Source organism: Nematostella vectensis, chromosome 3, assembly GCF_932526225.1.
Source record: "Nematostella vectensis chromosome 3, jaNemVect1.1, whole genome shotgun sequence".
NCBI lineage: Eukaryota > Metazoa > Cnidaria > Anthozoa > Actiniaria > Edwardsiidae > Nematostella > Nematostella vectensis.
In genome coordinates, this window is record NC_064036.1 from 9890832 (window position 1) to 9907085 (window position 16254).

The 16254-nt window shown below is 42.4% G+C and overlaps 2 protein-coding genes across 3 annotated transcripts; one reads left to right on the forward strand and one right to left on the reverse strand.

Annotated features, from left to right (window-relative positions):
• Window positions 1–315: 315 nt before the first annotated feature.
• Window positions 316–5961, reverse strand: LOC5513268 (zinc finger protein 665). Of its 2 annotated transcripts, XM_048725450.1 has the most exons (3): window positions 5817–5961; window positions 3916–4372; window positions 316–3876 (listed from the first exon to the last, which is right to left on the reverse strand). In XM_048725450.1, the coding sequence occupies exons 2-3, from the start codon at window positions 4349–4351 to the stop codon at window positions 896–898; spliced, it is 3417 nt and encodes a 1138-aa protein (XP_048581407.1). In that variant the 5' UTR covers window positions 4352–4372; window positions 5817–5961; the 3' UTR covers window positions 316–895. The 2 variants fall into 2 exon arrangements, with proteins under 2 accessions (XP_048581407.1, XP_001633558.2); XM_001633508.3 differs by having other exon boundaries at window positions 316–4372.
• A 308-nt stretch (window positions 5962–6269) lies between these two features.
• LOC5513269 (ABC transporter G family member 21) lies at window positions 6270–15419 on the forward strand. The gene is made up of 14 exons (XM_032382745.2): window positions 6270–6573; window positions 8064–8233; window positions 8943–8999; window positions 9227–9275; window positions 9356–9391; window positions 9453–9517; window positions 11254–11415; window positions 11675–11768; window positions 11899–11959; window positions 12123–12750; window positions 13189–13330; window positions 13586–13800; window positions 14138–14346; window positions 14846–15419. The coding sequence occupies exons 1-14, from the start codon at window positions 6441–6443 to the stop codon at window positions 15027–15029; spliced, it is 2205 nt and encodes a 734-aa protein (XP_032238636.1). The 5' UTR covers window positions 6270–6440; the 3' UTR covers window positions 15030–15419.
• The last annotated feature ends 835 nt before the right edge of the window (window positions 15420–16254 follow it).

The following is a 16254-nucleotide window of genomic DNA, read 5'->3' on the forward strand; positions in this document are numbered from 1 at the left end:
GTTGCTTAGATCTTGACTATTGCTTTTTAAATTTCGATGGCTTTGTTTGATCTCAGGCGATACCCTTGGGTGCACCCGCGTAGATTTCAGTTGATCTCGGAACACGACTTTTCACCTATTCTCAGTTTAGCCACCCCAAAAACTGCAGCGCGCAGTTTTTCTATTTTTCAAATCTAGTTAAACTAGTACAGTATATATGAGATTACTAAATGTCACGACATTCATCATGGTTAAGCAAGGCCTTTTGTACTTGCATTAGTTCTCCCTCACCTTTTTTAACAATATAAGTAGGTATGATAGGAAATACAACGCGCATTCATCTAAAGTCTTTACTTTCATAATTTATCTATTACATTGACTACCTAATTTGCACATTGGATATATTTTATACTTTCATTTTTATAACATTCTAAGCTAAATATTCTATTGCTTACTTTAAAAATACAAATCCATTTTCATTTCTGTTAATCTAATTACTGCTTGTTCGATGCAGGGGCGGAAAATGTGGTGAACAATTTAATTGTAATTTTTATATAATTATTGAAGAAGACGGTTGATTTAGACGAGTCCGCACCCTTTACACATCCGCCCCTGGCAGGTTTCATCAATCATTATTTTAGGTTTAGGGTCATAAAAAAACTGTCTAAACACCGCTAAGTCAACCAAAGTCAGGTAACTGCTGTCTAGTAAAATTATTTTGGAAATGTCTTGGACATCTAAAAACCTTCTAGCCTAGATACACGTTTTTATTCTTACCAAACAGACTGGCTATAATAGTCTAATGTCACCACAACTGTAATCAAGCATTTGTTTTTTTCAGTTTCAAGAGAAAATGTTTCCTTCCACATCAAGCAGCCGACGCCTTCGATTTCTGTCTTTCCTTGTTCTTTCGGTTTCATCTCCTTTTCCTCTTGTCTGCTCTATGTCCAACAAGATGGCGGGCATAGAGGCTGGGTATAACGAACCCTTTGCGGCAAAAGGCACACTCATAAACTAGTTGCTTTTTGTGAAGTTGCTTATGCTTGTTGTACGACCACAACCTTCCGAATGACTTCCCGCACAATTTGCACCGGTACGGCTTCTCGCCTGCATGTGTTCTCTGATGCTCTACGGCTTTGAGAGCCTTGGTGAAGGCCTCCGAGCATAGATGACAGCACATCGGTTTGCCATCCTTGTGACTATACAGGTGGCGCAGTAAAACTGTCGAGTGAGCAAACCTTTTGTCGCACTTTTTGCAGTGGTACGGCTTCTCATTTGCGTGGACTCGTGAATGAAGATTGAGGTTGGTGTGCGTTTTGAATGTTTTCCAACATTCGGGCTCATTGCAGACGTATGGTTTAGGGTCTTCGTTGACTACGGAGAACGGATCGTCAACAGAGGATCGTGAGGGTTTGGGGACAGTCTTTTTTTCTTTGTGTGTCAGTGAATGAATGCTGAGTAGGCGAGACTGGTTGAACGATTTATCACACTTATCGCATCTGTAAGGTTTGAAATCTTTGTGTGACCTCATGTGCTTCGTTAGCATGGACGACACCTTGAATTTCTCAGAGCAATGGGTGCAGCCAAAAGGTTGATCGCTAGAGTGATTTAGCATATGTTCAGATAAATGAGTAGAACGTTTGAATGTCTTTTCGCAAATAACACAGAGATACATATCTCTCTCCGAGTGGATCTTTGTGTGACTTGTGAAGCTCTCCCAAGACGAGAATTTTTTCTTGCAGCGATTGCACTTCGGAGGTTCTTTACCGGGATGGGAAAGGAAATGGGAAGAAAGATTAGCGTATGAGCAAAACGGGGCGTCACAAACAGTACAACGACACGCCTCGTCCACTTCAAGGCATTTATGTAAAGATAACTGCCTGGAGTACTGGAACGCTTTACCACAATCGGAGCACAAGTATGGTTTCTCACTGGAATGGGAGCGTTCATGGCGGACAAGCGAGCGTGAAGTGGAGTAAGACTTGGAGCATGTAGAGCACTGGAAAGGTCTCTCACCACGATGCGTGAGCAGATGATCTTTCAGACCAGAGATGCGGCGGAATTTCTTGTCGCACTCTTGACATTTGTAGACAGCGTCTGTCTTGTGGGTTCTCTGGTGCTTAGTCAATTCTTTTATTTGGTCGAACACATCATCACACAAGACACACCGGTAAATCTTTGTACCGGACTCCTCGTGAGAGTACATGTGATCAGTCAGCATTTTTTGTCGTGTGTAGGACTTGTCGCACACGTTACATTTGTATGGTTTCTTGCTATGGGTTGTGGTGTGCTTGGTAAGCGCTTCATAGCACTTGTAGGACTTTCCACAGACGTCGCACTGATATGGTCTGTCTTCCGAGTGCGTTAACATGTGTCTGACCATGCTCCTCGATGTCGTGAATGACTTGCTGCAGACCTCACAAACGAATGGTGTCTCGCCAGTGTGTTTCAAACGATGGTCATTCAGTTGGCTTTGTCTAGCGAATTCCTGGCCGCATTCCTGGCACTTGTATGGTTTACTCGCCGAATGGGTAACTTGGTGCGAAGTCAAAGCGTACGATGTCTTGAACGCCTTACTGCAATTGGGACACTTGAATGGACGCTTCTCAGTGTGAAGAGCTCTATGCCTCGTCATGCAACTTCTACGCTTGAACCCCTTGGTGCATAAGTCACACCTGTACGGCTTGGCATCTTGGTGTACCTTGGCTATGTGCTTGGTGAGATCGCTGATCTTTCGGTAGAGGCCGTTACACCAGTCGCACTGGTGCATCACGGATGCTAACGGCTTGTCATCGTCGTCCGAGTTATCATCAGAATCTATGTTTTCCTCCTTGGCATTACTACTTTCATCATCACCTTCACTGTCATCGTCGTCTTCGTCGTCATCATCGTGTTCATCTTGTTCACTCGAAGACGACGAACCGCTCTCGTGTCTGTAGATGTGCTGGATGGCATCACGTGTTCTTCTAGCACTGCGACGACCAGGTGTTGTGACATTGCTCAGGCCCTTATCCTCTTCTTTGATAGTTACATCGAGTACGTCTTTAACCAGTTCTTTACTTTCAACAGTTTTTGTAGTACCATCAACATCATCATGATTATAATTTTCGTCGCTCCCTTTAAAATCCCCAATTTTAGCATCGTCTTTAGTGGCATAACTGCCATCACAATGATTTTCATTTTCATTTCCCTTTTCAGCATTGCTCCTATTTTCAACATCGTTTTTGTGAAAACCATCGGCATTTTCATCTATATTACCATCCTCTTTATCTCCATCATCGATAGTATCTTCGTGATTATAAACATCACCATCTTCATCCCTGAGGACACGTTTACAGTATTTATCCTTGTGACTTTTAGCATTTCGTCCGTCATTGAGCTCATTTTTCTCATCACCCCTCTCCATGCTTTCATTCTGATCATTCTTCTTGCCTACTTCAAATCTATCATGATCGTGCATGTCAACGTCACCCTCTCTATCAACATCTTCCATTTCAACATCCTCTTTGTTGTATGGCACATCGTCATTTTTGGGGTTCGTACTGGTAGTTACTTCATCTTGGTTTTTACTAGCATCGTTAATGTCATCATTAAGGTCAGCACTCTTGCTAACAGCACTGGCAATACCAACATTATCAGCAACGGTTATATCGGCTGGTATTACATTCTCTTTCACGTTGTCATCATCACTATTAGTGCTAAGAATGGGGACAGCATTAGCATCTGAATCCTTGTGATCAGAACTTCCTACGGCAACATCAGCAGCTTCGGCAAGTACATCATCTTTAACATCACACTTTTTAATGATGTCATGATCAGTGACATCACCAGAGTCGTTGACCTTACTGTCAGAACTAGTCGTCATAGCATTACAGCTGATTACAGCCCCCTTGACATCACTTTCTTTAACGTTGCTTTCCTCAGCTATGTATTCAGTTTGGGGAATACATTGACCTGTGTCATTCTCCTTCTGGGCTTTAATGGGGTCTTGTTTCTCACTGGCATCAAGCTCCTCAGCAATCTGACATTCACTTTCGTTTTCATGCTCATCCATGTTAGCGTCTGGTCTCGGATTATTTGCCTTTTCAAAGTTAGATTCTTTTGGCTTTGCAGTTTCTGTTTCCATGGCACTGATGCTATCCGGTTGCTCAAACCTGATATCCTGGAGCTCAGTGTAGGCAGAGGAAATGACACCTCCATCTAAAACAGAGGAGCTACTGCTAATTGCCATTAAAGGGCTGACCTCTTTTCCATGAGGATCACTATCATTTATTACAGGAGGGCCAAAATCTTCTTCCCTCCTAGGGTTTGCAGCAATTTGGGACAAAATGTCTGTACCACATTCTGAGTAGTTCATGCGTATATGCTCCATTTCTTCATTGGCTGAAAATACCTGGAAACACACAAATTAATTTAGCTATCTCACTTTTTAATTTTCGCTTTGCCTAGCTTAGGGATCTTGCAAAGTTAAAAAAAATCTGAGAAAAAACAAGATGGAGGAAACCCAACCCATCTCTCAATCCGAATTTTTTTAAATGAATTTCACAGGTTCATTGACAGGTTAAAAAATGTAGACCGCCATTGACATAAAATTGACACAAGTAAAAAAATAAGTGCTTGTCTGGGGCACTCATTTTTCTAGTGCAAGGAGAAGGCAAATTATCGTAAATGCTTGTTTGAATGCCTAGCTTCCAATTAGTGCCTGGCACAAAATATTAACTCACACTTTAAAAAAAACACCTCTAACCAAAAATAAATGTAAGGATGACCAAATGCCACCCACAAGATAATTTTATTCTATCACTGAACAATAAATAATAGGCACTGAACTATTTGTTGTAGTTTTGTTCTTGTTGAATATTTCACTATTAACTTGGCAATTATTTTTAAATTTCATTCTTAAAAAACAGCAACGATTTTTCAAGCAGAGCAAAGCTGAAGCCTTGAAATAAGTTTTAACCCTTCAGGACACATTGTGTTCAAGCAAAGGGCACCCAAGCTCATTATGATATGTAGTTTTGTTATACTCAAAAATTAATCAATCTGCAAAGGACTTCAATGAATCATATAGAGAAAGTATAACTTTGCTATATTGATGTATATATCAACTAATTAATGGAATTAGAGTTATTGATGTGGTTCAGGATTATGGTAGCTTGGGCTCCCTGTGGTACTTGTGCTTGGGTGGGTGAGGGGTTGAAGCAAGGAAGAAGGAAGAGAATAGGCTAGTTTATTTTAGTTTTAGTAGTGTTCTACTAAAATTATAATTCATCCTTTTATTCTCATTTTTTTTCTCATGTTTTTTTTCTCGGACATCTTCTGTGACTAAGTTGATAAGTAGATCAAAGAAATATAATGTGAAATGTCACAAATTAAATTCTGGTCTTCCATCCAATTTGAGCACACTAGAAAGCGTCGTTGAATAAACGCATACATAGACGATTAATAGAATACGTAATAATTCAGCAGTAAAAATCGAGCAATTGAATAAGCGAAAAGTTTAGGAAAAGCGGCGATTGCGACAGCTGATTCGAATATATATCGATGTGAATGTACAACAAAAGATTGGGTCTCGATTTGTGTAAAAGAAAAAGGCATCATAAACCCAAACCCATAAGAAACATGTGATGATGAGAACACTATTTCATAAAGATTGTACAGAGCTGTGCATTTACTAGGCTTGCATACAAGAAAAGCTGCCATGCAGCAAAAAAAGGCCGAATAAATACAACAATGTAATATGATGCTTGAGTGTGGGAGCCATTTTGTATTGAGCCCAAATCAACATTTGGAACGTTTCCCCGAAAGATATTTGTTGCTGGGGGACATTAACTCACCTTTGAATGGATTGCAAAGGCAGTGGCTCCCAAATGCGATTCCTGAGAGAATTTAACACGAGATATCACGAAGAAAAACAATATGTTCGAACGACTGAGGCGACTTTCAATAGAGCTTATTCATCGTGTCGGTCCGAACTAGACCCGAACCAGTTCGAGGTAAAGACGAGCCAGTCCCGAGTTCTCGCCGGAGATTACACGAGACATTTAGAAGACAATGAGATCCAACTAAGCGTGGGTGGTCATTTGTTTTTGATTCAGCAAGAGCAACTTCAGAATACCCCGCCAAAATGGTTATACAAAAGAATTTCACCACGAAACGAAATAATTTTCGATGGTATCGATATCATTCAACTTCGTAATATGCCTTATGTATTACGTAATCTTCTCTATTGCACCACGAGCTCAAGATAACCTTCACGGTATATTTGTTGCACCACCAACTGTCCATAAAAATAATCTGCGATCCCACCAATAGAAAACCTCGTACTGAAGAGATTTGTATTTTTGCACCAATCACATTCCTTGTACCCAATTAGACTTTTTTTTTATACTGCCTTCTGAGCTTCGTAGTTCAGAAAATTAGACAAATTTTAGGGATAGGTTCTTTCCACTCGCCAGAAAATGGTCGATCACAATGTGCCGATATTTCTTGATTTCAAGAATATCGGTGTCTCAATCAATGGAAGGGAAATTTTGAAGACTATAAATGGCAAAGTTCGACCTGGAGAGATGCTTGCATTGATGGGTCCAAGCGGTAAGCTTGTTGTTGTTGTCCGTATTGAACGTAATTTTTCCCCTAGATGGTAATACCAATCTCGAACAGGGTTGCACCGTATATTTCTTCAAATACTATAGAAGATACTGTTTTTCTCTCTTTGATTGTATAAGGAAAGAAACAGTCAGATCGTATCGTTTTTTGGCACACTGTCTATATTTAAGTAAATTAAGTTAAATACTATTACAGGAGCCCAAATAAGAAATCAAAATAAAATCAATAAAATATAGCTAATTTATCAATAAACACTTAGATGTAACATTAATATCATGAATATAGATTTTGTAAGAGATATATGTGTATAATCTTAGGGCATGCATTGACAGCTTCAAGTGCTCCGTACTTATTACGTAATCTTGGTTATTTGATGTCTGTCTTCAATTCTGATATCTAAGCTGATCTAATGCATGCATTTTTTCTTATTTAATTTTTACACAACAGTTATTTCCTTGCTAGCACTATAAAACCTGAGAAATACAGGGAATCTAAGTAATCCATTAATCTTTCAGCTTGAAGCCATAAAACTCTCCCCAGGACAGCATGCCAGCCATGCCCCTCACACTTGGAAATCTTTTCTCCCCTTACATTCTCTGCAATCAACACTGCAATAAACTGTTCTAAAAACTGTTGAACACTTCAGAAGTTCTTGACACACTATACACGAATTAAAGTAGAATTTGCATCAACTGGCTTAATTAGATTAGCTATTTTGCTTGATTAGCTTAATTAATTAGCTTTCTCATGTTTTTTAATCAAAAGCAGACTTTAAATATTTGCATTATAAAATGTCCCAAAGAAAAATTACTGCAGTTATACAATCATAATCATTAAAGATTATCTAATGTAATCTCCTTGTGAAGTATATCACTAATCCTTCTCCAAATCAAAGTACTGTATCCAGAACCACTAAACCCTTCCACCACTACAAGCCTTCAAAGAGGCCAAGGTTATGCTATCCAAGCTATGTGAACAGAATTCTACCGGTGGTGAAAGTCATTTCCTTACAATTTTACAGAATTATGACAATATAAAAAGAAAATTTACTATTAACAGATCCAAGCTATAGAATTTAATAAGTTTTCACATTTAGAATTCTTCAGGATATAGACCAAAGAGAGGGAAAACAACAGAAAGTTAGGAAAAATACATTTGTATGTATATATATATATATATTATAAGCAATGAAATACTTGCATGAATGTACTGTATTAATTCTAACAGCATTTTTACTGTCGTTTTAGTTTATCGCAAATAAAATTTGGTTCTCAATCAATTCAGAAGCTGGTATTTTCTGCCGAAATAAAATAAGCACGGTGTCCCCTCTCCCCCAAAAAACACCCCTCTCAAATAGCCCCTCCCCCCCCACCCCTCCCTCCCCCCCCCACCCCCAAGAATGGAGAAATAAAATAAGCACCCGCTTTTTGAATCATTGCATAATCCATGAACATTTATATTTTTTGTCTTTATAGGCTCTGGGAAGACCACATTGCTGAATGTGCTTGCAGGAAGAATGGCAAAAGATGCTGGAGATGTACTTATTAATGGGAAACACATGAACAAAAAGCTCAAAAAGAGAATTGGTTATGTCATGCAAGAGGATATATTCTTTTCTCATCTCACACTGAAAGAGACTCTAACGGTAAACCTTTTATCAAAGAGAAGAATTAAAAAAAAACTGAAATTAACCTAATGTAAGGTAAAGTGGAACAGATTTTATTATGCTTGATTTACGACAACCTGGATGTTACAATGATACAACAATATTCTCAATTTTACAATACAAATCTGTTTTCCCAAGCGTAATTTTGATTCCATACAACAACTTTACTGATTCTCTCTAACAAAGAGAGAAAAATTTTAAGGCACCTATATGCACAGCATTAGTACATACAGTCAGGGTTCAAAAAAACTTTTTTAAATCTGCTAGATTTTGCCAGCTTTCTAGATTTTGGTGGGGAAAAAAGCCTGCATACTCAAAATATGAAAGGGGAATACAGAAAAAAGAGCTGGCAAAAACCAGAAAACAGCCGGCTATACTTTCAAAGGATTTTCCTTTATATCGTAAAATCCAGGACCTCTTTGTAACAATACCTCGATTCTACAGTGCATTTTCTTTCTCCCGTAAAATCCAGGTTCCACTGTAGTACATAAGCTAGTGCATGTTCAGGGCCATTTCACAGGGTGGGGCACTGGGGGTAAGTGCTCCCCAAAATGTTTAGAAAATTTCCTCTAGGGGTGGGGCTTTGCCATAACACTATTTTTAGTGTCTCTGTAACATGCCTCTCCAATATTTTGAAGCTTGCTACGCTCTGCCTGTGTTAATAAAGTTTTTGTATATTCATTAACAGTATTCAGCAATGCTCAGACTCCCAGATACCTTATCAAAGGCACAAAAACTACAAAAGGTAATGCAAGGCATAGAACAGATCCTAGAACTCTGAAAATAACTTATTATGTCCAGGAATACTTGTACCTGGACCCCACTAAATATATCTTTCAAAATCACAACATTCTCCTCCTTCTTTGCATGTACCTCCTCTACCCAAGGCTAACTAGCTGCATTGCACCTGCTCTAGAACTACAAGTTCATACATTAACATATTTTATATAAATCTTTGTACTGTAATTTCAGGTTGATGAAATTGTAAAGATTTTGGACTTGTCAAAGTGCCTCCATACATGTATGTCCACATGTTGTTTTTTTTTAATGATAATCAAATTTCTATTAGAATTATTCAATGTTTTGTTTTCTTTTTCCCAGGCATTGGTAGCCCAATGGAACGAGGCCTTTCTGGAGGTACAAACATGATATTAACCATTTGTTTGTAATTTTTTATTTACACTATTTTTCATTCTAGGTGAGAAAAAAAGAGCTAACATTGGCTGTGAACTCATCATCAATCCATCTCTGATCTTTCTTGATGTGAGTTGACAGACAGACAGACAGACAGACAGACAGACAGACAGACAGACAGACAGGCAGGCAGGCAGGCAGGCAGGCAGGCAGGCAGGCAGGCAGGCAGGCAGGCAGGCAGGCAGGCAGGCAGGCAGGCAGGCAGGCAGGCAGGCAGGCAGGCAGGCAGGCAGGCAGGCAGGCAGGCAGGCAGGCAGGCAGGCAGGCAGGCAGGCAGGCAGGCAGGCAGGCAGGCAGGCAGGCAGGCAGGCAGGCAGGCAGGCAGGCAGGCAGGCAGGCAGGCAGGCAGGCAGGCAGGCAGGCAGGCAGGCAGGCAGGCAGGCAGGCAGGCAGGCAGGCAGGCAGGCAGGCAGGCAGGCAGGCAGGCAGGCAGGCAGGCAGGCAGGCAGGCAGGCAGGCAGGCAGGCAGGCAGGCAGGCAGGCAGGCAGGCAGGCAGGCAGGCAGGCAGGCAGGCAGGCAGGCAGGCAGGCAGGCAGGCAGGCAGGCAGGCAGGCAGGCAGGCAGGCAGGCAGGCAGGCAGGCAGGCAGGCAGGCAGGCAGGCAGGCAGGCAGGCAGGCAGGCAGGCAGGCAGGCAGGCAGGCAGGCAGGCAGGCAGGCAGGCAGGCAGGCAGGCAGGCAGGCAGGCAGGCAGGCAGGCAGGCAGGCAGGCAGGCAGGCAGGCAGGCAGGCAGGCAGGCAGGCAGGCAGGCAGGCAGGCAGGCAGGCAGGCAGGCAGGCAGGCAGGCAGGCAGGCAGGCAGGCAGGCAGGCAGGCAGGCAGGCAGGCAGGCAGGCAGGCAGGCAGGCAGGCAGGCAGGCAGGCAGGCAGGCAGGCAGGCAGGCAGGCAGGCAGGCAGGCAGGCAGGCAGGCAGGCAGGCAGGCAGGCAGGCAGGCAGGCAGGCAGGCAGGCAGGCAGGCAGGCAGGCAGGCAGGCAGGCAGGCAGGCAGGCAGGCAGGCAGGCAGGCAGGCAGGCAGGCAGGCAGGCAGGCAGGCAGGCAGGCAGGCAGGCAGGCAGGCAGGCAGGCAGGCAGGCAGGCAGGCAGGCAGGCAGGCAGGCAGGCAGGCAGGCAGGCAGGCAGGCAGGCAGGCAGGCAGGCAGGCAGGCAGGCAGGCAGGCAGGCAGGCAGGCAGGCAGGCAGGCAGGCAGGCAGGCAGGCAGGCAGGCAGGCAGGCAGGCAGGCAGGCAGGCAGGCAGGCAGGCAGGCAGGCAGGCAGGCAGGCAGGCAGGCAGGCAGGCAGGCAGGCAGGCAGGCAGGCAGGCAGGCAGGCAGGCAGGCAGGCAGGCAGGCAGGCAGGCAGGCAGGCAGGCAGGCAGGCAGGCAGGCAGGCAGGCAGGCAGGCAGGCAGGCAGGCAGGCAGGCAGGCAGGCAGGCAGGCAGGCAGGCAGGCAGGCAGGCAGGCAGGCAGGCAGGCAGGCAGGCAGGCAGGCAGGCAGGCAGGCAGGCAGGCAGGCAGGCAGGCAGGCAGGCAGGCAGGCAGGCAGGCAGGCAGGCAGGCAGGCAGGCAGGCAGGCAGGCAGGCAGGCAGGCAGGCAGGCAGGCAGGCAGGCAGGCAGGCAGGCAGGCAGGCAGGCAGGCAGGCAGGCAGGCAGGCAGGCAGGCAGGCAGGCAGGCAGGCAGGCAGGCAGGCAGGCAGGCAGGCAGGCAGGCAGGCAGGCAGGCAGGCAGGCAGGCAGGCAGGCAGGCAGGCAGGCAGGCAGGCAGGCAGGCAGACAAACAGACAGACAGACAGACCATTCACTAACAAGTTTGTGTACTTTACAGGAGCCCACATCTGGTTTAGACTCGAGTAATGCCATGAACCTTATCAAGACTTTACAAGATTACTGCCTGAAGGAGAAAAAGACTATTGTGACGAGTATTCACCAGCCCTCAAGTCAGATCTATCACTTATTTGATAAACTTCTCTTACTCTGCAATGGCCAGGTAGGTTATGTTAGTCAGTATTGTGATTTGGTGGGTTTAGATGGTCAGTATTGTAATGTGGTAGGTAGTATTTTGTGTACACAACTACAAAATTAAAAATCTCAGAAATCTTGGCCGATTGTTAACAAGGTCTCAGTCTTTTGAACACTGTAGAACTAAAAAAATGTAATCTAAATATTCTAGGGTATAGCACTTCAAACAAGTCCTTTGCATTACATTGTACTCAAAGGGTAGTTTAATTAACCGTTTTGTTCAACAGATGGCATATTACGGCAAAGCGTCCAAAGTACTGGAATTTTTCGAAAGTATCAACCTTATATGTGCGCCACACTTCAACCCGGCCGATTTTATTTGTAAGTAGATTGCAGAAAGTAAGATAACAGGCGGCAATGCCTACATTTTCTTGTACTTAACCCATTTACACTAAACCGCCCCAAAACGCCCTTTTGAAACTCATATTTCTCTCTCATTTTAAATGTTAAGTGGAGAAAGTTACGGCTGGAAGTGAGGTGGAAAATAGAATCGTGGAATCCTGGGCAAAAAGGTGAGAAAAGAAAAATGTTGTTGTTCAAGTCTATTTCATTTTTTATCATAAAATGTAATAATACATATACAAAAACATTAATTACTAAGTTATTTGTAGTATTTCCACTAAATTATACACAGGTTTCTCTTTGGAAGAGTTAATTTTTTTCCTTTCCTTTTAGATCAAAAGAGCAGAAGAAATCATATCTTAATCATAGTGGTATACCGTTATCTAGTGGAAAAACAAGTGAATCCATAAAAGAAAGTAGTAGGGCAGAAAATGATCTAGAGATGGTTGAAATAAATGGTTTTAATCACTTGACAGAAGATGGTCTCCCTACTGCTTCGTCTAAAGATCTTGCCACTGTCCTATCGCAGGAGAACCTCTCATTCCAGGATTCTGACAATGAAGACACCTCCGACAACAGGATACCGTTTGGATCAGACATTGGATCGGACACCGAGCTTATGAATGAGGCAAGCCCAGACACGCACACAAGCTCAAAACTTAACGGCGTCATAAACGGGAGCGCCATCAAGCAAGAGGATCACAAAGTCAAAAATAGAGATCTCCACCGACCGAATTCACATTCTAAGAAACTAACAGACGAAGTAACACTGGTATCTTTCAAGAAGACTGCTGTCTCAGATGTAAAGCTTAACGTTGATGATGATAATGACGATGATGATGATTATACTGACGTGCATACTGGTTGGGTGACGTCATTTTGGACGCAGTTCACTGTTCTGACCGAGAGAACGTTCAAGCAATCGAAGCCAGAGATACTGTCAAAGCTGAACTTTATCCAGGTACATACGGTATTGTATTTTAATGTGCACATCTTAGTCACATTAAGTCCACCTCTTAATTTGTCTTTCCTAACTTATACTTGCTGGCTTTAGCTCTAATGTCCTAGTGCTGTAGCACAGATGATGACCTCTTACATGCGATTGCGCCATTTGATCTTCGAGGTGCAAGCCTTTTTCCGTTACTGTACACTCGATTTTTGAAGTTGTTTCTGATGCATGAGCCATGTGGGCCGTTGGGACCATGACATCCAACCCAAACAAACACAACATTTTTTAACATCTTTGACTTATAAACTCGAACGTCCACATTTTACATTTCCTTCCCTTTGGGTGTGAGAGAAGCTAAACGTAGTTTTATTTGTCCCTTTGGCTGAGATACAATACAAATCGTTCCTTTTTATTTATCGTTATTCGTTGTGTGCCCGTTGTCTCCTCTAGACTTTTGTTTTATCCATCATCGTTGGACTCATCTGGTTTCGCATTCCGTACACCGAGGAGACCATACGAGACCGATACGCAGTGGTCTTTTTCGTCATCGTCTACTGGAACCTCAACCCAATGTTCTCAGCATTGGTTTCTTGTAAGTAGAACCCTTCAGTTATCCTAGGGTAAGGAGGGCTAGATAAGATGAATTGGGAGTTTAAGGCACATTTTCATTCAGCAAACATGCTACAGACCTTGTCTATATAAGTCTAAGTATAATACAGATTCAAATAAGAAATAAGCAGCAATTTATTCAATATTCCTGAACGTATTTGACATCATTTGTGAAATGGTATTTAAGTCTTCCTCTTCCTCACTCCGTTACATTTCTGATGATCTCTCTTCTTTCTAGTCCCTGCAGAACGTACGATCATCAACAAGGAACGAGCTGCTGGTTACTACAGGCTGTCCGCGTATTACTTCGCCAAGCTGTTCAGTGAGCTCCCGCTAGTAGTTTGTCAGCCTATCGGCTTCATGCTAGTGGCCTACTGGATGTGCGGCTTGAACGAGAGCGTGGCGTTTCTTACGCATCTCTCTGTACTTCTACTTACTAGCATCACTGCGCAGGTAACTATCAATATTTACCGCGTTCGGCGTCCATCAAATCGCGCACTCTGATTTGCTGGCGCCCGGTCCAATAATCTGCGATTCCGGCCCTTATAGTCTATTTTTCATCTTTAATTTTGAAAATTCCCGCAATTAAGTTAGAATCAATCCTGTCTGAAGGGGATGTCCAGGGCCTGGATTAACCACAATGTTTTCTTATCAGGCGCCAACCCTAGAATGTAGTTTATTTACTCACAAACACATAAGGCGGAAGTACATAAACATAAACCTACAGTCCAGAAATATGTGGCTTAGTTTATGTTCAAGACGTTATTTCACATACTTCTCTCCTCCGCAGTCTATTGGCTTGTGTATCAGCGCTTCCATCATGGATTTTAAGAAATGCATCACGGTGGCTGCGATATTCGGCTTGACTATGATGTTATTAGGGGGCTTCTATCAACAACACATCCCTTGGTGGCTGGAATGGTTCGAGTATTTGTCATTCATGACGTACACATACAGAGGTTGCGTGATCGCCGAGTTTGCTACTTCGCCTCCGTTCAGGTAATCATATTCATGACGTTGCACACGTATTTCCCCGCACGCTAAAAGAAAAATGTGGTAGCGTGCTTGCCATCGTAGATCTTAAGTTCGCTTCTAATGTTGGTGACTGGATGATGATGATGATGATGATGATAATGATATATTCTGAGCACAAGACTTAGACCAAGGATAGATAATTCGATGAATAATTTTTGTATACACAAAGCATACAAGCCAATAAAATCCCGCAAAAAAAACTGATAAAACCCAGGCTGTTTATTTGAAGCACTCCTCATCACTGCAAGCTGCTTGTTTTTACAAAATATAATATAACTGCTCTGTCAATAAAAGTACTATCAAAACGATAGTGTTGGTGAAAGTGGTGATGATAATGATGGTGATGATAATGATAGTGGTGATAATGATGGTAATGATAATGATGGCGATGATAATGATGGTGATGATAATGATAGTGGTGATAATGATGGTAATGATAATGATGATAATGGTTTTTCTACAGATGTAGCGAGGTTTCTGCCTATGCATCCTGCAAGAACGGCACATGGATCACCGGCACTGAAGTGCTACATGAGCTAGGAATCCACTCTTCCCTTGGCGAAAATGTTGCATATCTCTTACCATTCTGCATAGTCTTCAGGGCTTTGGCCTACTTCTCCCTCAGGTTCATTCACAAGCCCAAATAGGGCAGCGTGTCTTGTTCCGCCATCTTTTGAGTCTGATATCAAATGCTCTTTTACAGGAATCATCTTGTGTTATTTTCGATTTGAATTTGTAAAGAAATGGTTGAGAGTGTGCGACTGTCGTGAAAAAACCCATTCTAGAAGAGAAAATTGAAATAAGTTTCAAGTGTAACAAAATAAGTTCATACCAAAGGTAGACTAGGTTATGTTTAAGTGTTGTATTTCAGTAAACGTTCATGCCTTTACATATAAACAAGATATATTTAGAATATTTATTTGTGAAGTATTTCTTTTCAAATGTTACCTGAACTGCTTGACAGTGAGGTTCAAAGCAAAAAAACCTTTGTTTGTAATTTTCTGTGTTAAAGTAACTAATAAAGACGTGTGGTTTTATTCTTGTCATGCTTGTTATGTTATGTTTCTATTCTAAGGTAAGATTAGTTATAAAAATGGTAGTTCAACTCAAAACTCTCGCTCAAAACCATGCAGAACAAAGTGACCAATCACAGTGCGGAAACAAAGTGACAATCACAGTGCGCAAACAAAGTGACCAATCACAGTGCGCAACAAAGTGACCAATCACAGTGCGCAACAAAGTGACCAATCACAGTGCGCAAACAAAGTGACCAATCACAGTTTTTCTAAAGATTCTGTATCATATTTTGTGAAGCACAGTGATTTCGGTTTTATTTTTAATACTAGTGTGTCTTTACTAGAGTGTGTATGACGATATTTTCCTCATCTTTATGTTATTTTATGCTTTAGCAATAGATTGAAGTCGGTCTTATAGTAGGATTGATTGATTCAGTGGCTCTAGTTCACTAATAATTTACATCTTATTGACATTGAGTCTTTAAATAATAACATTGTACTGATGAGCAATCAGATCGCACGGCAGTGGCGATGCGATGCTAGAAACCGCTCCAGTCCTGTAACCTATTTCAAATAACGTTGTCAGTGCAAACGGCAAATGGCGATTTGTCAAATGGTAGTTCTCCTATCAAAAAACGCCATAGAACTTGTCAAATTTCTACTGACTGTAGAAACGTGAATAATTTCTGCGATTATATTACCTATCATTATTATTCTTACAAAAAATATACCCATAAGCAGTTATTGGTCTTAGAACTGCCCTCTTCCGATTGCCATTTGCCATTTGCACTGACAACTTTTATTGAAATAGGTGTATACTTGCGGATGGATACCAGTGTATATACACCGAAACTGG